Source organism: Otolemur garnettii, unplaced genomic scaffold, assembly GCF_000181295.1.
Source record: "Otolemur garnettii isolate 467f Iridium unplaced genomic scaffold, OtoGar3 scaffold00140, whole genome shotgun sequence".
NCBI lineage: Eukaryota > Metazoa > Chordata > Mammalia > Primates > Galagidae > Otolemur > Otolemur garnettii.
In genome coordinates this window covers 894,561-900,298 of record NW_003852535.1, presented here as the reverse complement: position 1 = coordinate 900,298, position 5,738 = coordinate 894,561, and the positions used below count along the sequence as shown (strand labels likewise).

The 5,738-nt window shown below is 47.4% G+C and overlaps 1 protein-coding gene across 1 annotated transcript in view; it reads right to left on the bottom strand.

Annotated features, from left to right (window-relative positions):
- Nucleotides 1-1,527, bottom strand: part of NAA40 (N(alpha)-acetyltransferase 40, NatD catalytic subunit) — an 11,422-nt gene extending 9,895 nt beyond the window's left edge. Inside the window, exons 1-2 of the mRNA XM_023518526.1 lie at nucleotides 1,432-1,527; nucleotides 374-426 (exon numbers count right to left, since the gene is read on the bottom strand). Coding sequence (XP_023374294.1) covers nucleotides 374-426; nucleotides 1,432-1,470 — 92 coding nt within the window. The 5' untranslated portion in view covers nucleotides 1,471-1,527. The remainder of the gene's footprint in view (nucleotides 1-373; nucleotides 427-1,431) is intronic.
- Between the last annotated feature and the right edge of the window lie 4,211 nt (nucleotides 1,528-5,738).

Below are 5,738 nucleotides of genomic sequence, written 5' to 3'. Positions count from 1 at the left end.
CTCCTGATTTTATATCAATAGAGGACACTAGTCAGTTTTTCCTTTCTTTTTTAGAGACAGAGTCTCACACTATCACCCTCAGTAGAGTGCCGTGGTGTCACAACTCACAGCAACCTCCAACTCCTGGGCTCAGACGATTCTCTTACCTCAGCCTCTCAAGAAGCTGGGACTACAGGCACCTGCCATAACGTCCAGCTATTTTTTCTCGGTATATGGGGCCAGTGCCCTACCCACTGAGTCATAGGCGCTGCCCCACAGTTTTTCCTTTTTCATAATAATGAAGAGTGAGAAAATTTGGGTCTGAGGAAGGCTAACTCTGGAAAACTTAACACATTCAATGAGACAATAGTTAGATGCACCAAATATAACTCACCCATTTCGATCATATTTCTTGAACACTGGGAAAGCCTCTAGAGGGTCTCCAAGCTGTGGAGAGAAAGAAAAGAGGAATAGCGCAGACAGGTATGGTGGAGGTGCAGGCCCTGTCCTGACAGCCCTGTTGTCTGTAAGTGTGACACTGTCAGGACCCACATTAAGAGACTAGCTCTGGCCTCAGTGGCAGCCTCATAGAGCTCTCCATCTCCCTCAGCTCTGAAGCACATATATGAGGAAGGCTTTGGTAATGAGGCTGAGAGAGAGAAGTTCAGTGTCATTTGACAGGGTAAAAGGAGACTTTACTGGCCTATGGGCCTAACATCAGTTCACAGCACAGCTAACACAAAGAGGCCACATGATCTGCTTGTACACTTCTGAGAAGCAGCCCCCAAGTGACCTCACTTGGCCAAAACTCCAAATGAAAAATGATATCCCTGGGCGGCGCCTGTGGCGCAGTGAGTAGGGCACCAGCCCCATATACCGAGGGTGGTAGGTTCAAACTCAGCTCTTGCCAAATTGCAACAAAAAAACAGCTGGGTGTTGTGGCAGGCGCCTGTAGTCCCAGCTACTTGGGAGGATGAAGCAAGAGAATTGCCTAGGCTCAAGAGCTGGAGGTTGCTGTGAGCTGTGATGGCACGGCACTCTGCCAAAGGCAATAAAGTGAGATTCTGTCTCTAAAAAAAAAAAGAAAGAAAGAAAATAATGAGAAAAGTATATACTACATTTCATCAAAGAAGTTTCTTCCCTAGAATGCAAACTCCTAACAAAAATTTCTCTAGACCCACTTTCTATCCATAAGGAAGAAGACCTACAGAGAAGCAGCCATGTCTGTTAGGATCCACATTTCCCTGAACACCTGGACCAACTGCTGACACCGCCTCCCAACTTTCACAGCCCAGTCAGAGGCAGCCGGGCTCACACTTCCAGCCTGCAAGGAGCCAGAGACTGTGGCTAGGCAGTACCTAAATTCTGCCACAGGGTGGCGCCAAGAGAAGCCAAATCAAACAGCAAGCTGAAGCCCCAGGAGGCAGGGACTGGGAAGGAGGGGAGAGTCACCCTATTGGCGGCGTCCACTTTGGCACAAATGGCATCCATGGCTGCTCGCTCCTCCAACCGCTTCTGCTTCTTCTCCTTGGCTTTGCTTGACTTTCTCTGCAACATGGAAAAGCAACATGGAAAAGCAACATAGGCTGCAAAGGCTGTAGCTAACCAAAGATATGACTTCCCCTTTCAGGGACCAAAGGGTCTCTGCATCCACGGGCCACACACTTGGGTGGGAAAGACCAGGCAGATACACCTGAGTGAGAAAAAGACCAGGCAGATAATGTCATTTCATAATGGTGAGTTTCCAGGAGTCTCACTAAACTTTCTCAGCTTCCTTTTCAGGCAAAGTACTGACCCTCCTGACCACAAGACAGTATGGGGACACAGTGAGAGCTGAGAACACCTACAACAGAGCTAGCTGGCCCTCAGCAGGTGCCTAATAAATATTCACTCATCTGTTCCACCCAATCTTAGGCACACTTAGGACAGCTTTCAGAGAGAAGGCTTACAAGGGTTACAAGATTTTTTTTTTTTTTTTTTTTTTTTGAGGCAATACCTTACTTTGTCGTCCCTGGTAGAGTACTGTGGCTTCATAGCTCACAGCAACCTCAGACTTGCCTCAGCCTCCCAAATAGCTGGGATTATAGGTGCCCACCACAACGCCCAGCTATTTTTAGAGGCAGGGTCTCACTCTGGCTCAGGCTGGTCTCCAACCTGTGAGCTCAGGTGAGCCACCCACCTCAGCCTCCAAGTATGTCAGGATTACAGGTGTGAGCCACTGCGCCCAGCCCCTAAAAGGTACATTAGGTAGCTGCTGAGAGCTGATCCTAAGGAAGAGGTCAGACAATTTTCTTTCTTTCTTTTTTTTTTTTGCTTTAAGAGAATCTCACTTTGTCCCCCTCAGTAGAGAGCTGTCATATCATAGCTCACAGCAACCTCCTCCAGCTCAAACTCCTAGGCTCAAGGGATTCTCTTACCTCAGCCTCCAGAGTAGCTGGAGCTACAGGTGCTGGTCACAATGCCCGGCTATTTTTAGAGACGGGAGTCTCACTCTTGCTCAGGCTGGTCTCGAACCTGTGAGTTCAGGCAATCCACCCACCTCAGCCTCCCAGAGTGCTTGGATTACAGGTGTGAGCCACTGCACCCAGTCTCAGACTACTACCTTTTCAAACACATCCTAGAAAAAGTGCTACATACTTCACTGCTGAATATTACCACTGTGATCTTCAAAGTACTCCCCTTGGGAAGCTATGTACCAATGCCAGTGCCTAGTCCACCCTTAAAAGCAATTGAACTCTTTCTGGAAAAAGCAAGGAACTCTTTCTGGAATGGCCATCAGAGCTGTCATCATACAAGGTCTGACAATTAAATTCACAAACTCATCCAAGAAAAACCACTTTGAAAGGTGAACTAGGCCCTGGCATCAGTGCATAGCTTCCCAAATGGAGTAGCTTGAAGGTTACCATAATGATACACAGCAATGAAGTATGCAGCACTTTTTTGTAGATTTAATTGTCTGACCTTGCATAACTTTGTTTAAAGCAGGAGTGTCCAACCTTTTGTTTTCTGCCTCACATCGTAAAAAGAAGAGTTGCCTTGACCCACACATTAAATACACAAATACTAAAGAAAACAAAAGGTCCATGCATACTTTTCCTGATATCTGACACCCCAGATAAGCAAAAACTGTCCTGACCAAATCAGCATAAGGTCTTTAGGCTGCAGGTTGGACACCCTGATTTAAAGCCTTTTCATGGTGTTCTAGCTTTGGGAAATAAATATCTGCTAGAAGGAACAGCTCCTATGAGTGCTGGGTCCCATTTCAGGCTGAGGCCATGGTGCTCTGGCTTAAGGATACAGAGTCACTACTCAGAAGCTCAGTTCAGTAAAGGCCAATGAGCAGCAGGCACACCTCACACCTAGTGACAAGGGTAGACTGCAAAGCCCCAAGGGGTTCACCTCAGGACAAAGGTGACAGTGGCACCCATAGCTCAGTGGGTAGGGTGCTGGCCACATACAACCAGGCTGGCGGGTTCAAACCCAGCCCGGGTTAGCTAAACAACCATGACAACTGCAACAACAACAACAAAATAGCCGGAGTTGTGGTGGGTACCTATAATCCCAGCTACTCAGGAGGCTGAGGCAAGAGAATCACTTAAGCCCAAGAGTTTGAGGTTGCTGTGAGCTGTGACATCATAGCACTCTACCGAGGGCAACACAGTAAAACTGTTTAAAAAAAAGACAAAGGTGACACTGACACATACCCACCAAGACCAAGTAGCACACAGGCAGCAGGGGAGGAGCAAATGGCACATCATCCACGGCTGCATCTGGAACTAGATCTTGTTTTGAGGCAGATGTGGGGTTCTCTGAGACCTAAAAGGACCTCTCTCTCCTTGTAAAAAGCTGAGTAACACAGGGAAAGAGCCAGGCGCTGTAGCCTGATAGAACTGGTCCAAAGCCTGTTCCTGCTCTCCATTCCCAGTAGTGCTAGAACAAGACAGCCTTCTCTGCACCTTCTTTCCTGGTCTGATGAGTGAGGCTCTAAAACCTCCTGAAGGTGTCAGACCTGTGAGGATTAATCTGGCAGCTCTTATTCTTACTCACAGGGAGGTGCAGAGAGCACAGGCACATAAATGCCCACACACCCAAAGTCCCTGGAAGACACCCTGAAGGCCCTGGTAAGCTGGCTTTGCTTCTTACCAACAATGTAGCCTTTTCTGATCCCATTCACCTCTTTCCTGAGCTTTCTGGACAGAATTCTGACAACCCCTAATTATATCCTACTCCTGACCCTGTCTGGCACCAGGAAAAGACACTCTGCAATTAACATTCTACATAAGCTGAAAAACCAACTCCTGGGAAAGTTTCTCAGGACAAATTCTGCCCTTAATTTTCCAAGGAATAACACTGCTCACCTCCTACTCCATGCGACTAGGAGGCAGTAGAGTTCAGATACCAGGAACTAAGGGATTGCTTACAGACACAAACTCTACCAACACCAGCTATTAACTATCTTCCAGCTTAGTGCTATGCTGGAAACCAGACTAAATCCCATTTCCTATCTCCCTAGAGGAAGAAACAGAAGAAAATAGGCTGTCCTCATAAGGCCAGAATCCTAGGACAGAACTACCCCCCCTAACATGGAGAAGTTATAGAGCACCCATCTTTGTCTATGGCAATTAGGATTTCAAGGCAAAATTGAGATACACAAAGCTTGTAAAGTACTTTCACAAACATTATGTGTTTCAATTCTTAGGACAGAAACCATTGCTTCCCTTCATACCTGAGGAAAGTGAAGCTTGAAGGGATGATGTGACTCACTCAGAGTTCCCCAGAGAGTAACCAGCAGAGAGGAGACTCAATCCCAAGATCAGGCCACAGATCCAGTATTTGTTCCACCAGTCCCAGTGTCTCCCACTGGGACAGCCACTTCCAATACAGTGGACTTCCACTCAGTCATAAACAAAGACCTTCTTCTCATGCCCTGCCAAGATAAGGCCTAAGACCTCAAAAAACCCTCAGGCAGTCACTTAGCAACTCATTTCTCACATCCATTTTGCTTGGTAACAGTTTGCCAACTGTGCCACCACAGGCCCCACTGCATCAAGGCAGAGGTGAGGTTCTGGGAAGCTGAGGCAGGTAGATTGCTTGAACTCAAAAGTTCAAGATGAGCCTGAGCAAAAGCAAGACCTTGTCTCTAAAATTAGCTGGGCATTGTGGCAGGCACCTGTAGTCCCAGCTACTTGGGAGGCTGACCCACTTGAGCCCAAGAGTTGGAGGTTGCTTTGAGCTACAATGACACCAAGGGACTCTACCAAGGGTGACAAAGTAAGACTCTGTCTCAAAAAAAAAAAAAAAAAAAAAAAAAAAGGGCAGAGTTAAGGAAAAGGGAAAAACCTCCAATGGAAGGTCTCCACAGCTGTACAATGGGACAGAAAGATCATGAGCTTTGAACTGGGCCAATGTTCCTCTTACCAGCATGACTCACGAAAGCAAGTCCAGCTCCATGACTATAGAGACACAGCTGCTGGCCTCACGGAAGAGCTATAAGAACAGTCAGAAGCTTACCTCTTTCATGTTTACATGGATGGAGCTGGAACATATTCTTCTTAGCAAACTATCTCAAGAATGGAAGAAAAGGCTCGGCGCCTATAGCTCAACTAGCTAAGGCGCCAGCCACGTACACCTAAGGTGGCGGGTTCGAATCCCCAGCCTGGACCCGCCAAACAACAATGATGGCTGCAACAAAAAAATAGCCAGGCGTTGTGGCGGGCGCCTGTGGTCCCAGCTACTTGGGAGGCGGAGGCAGGAGACTC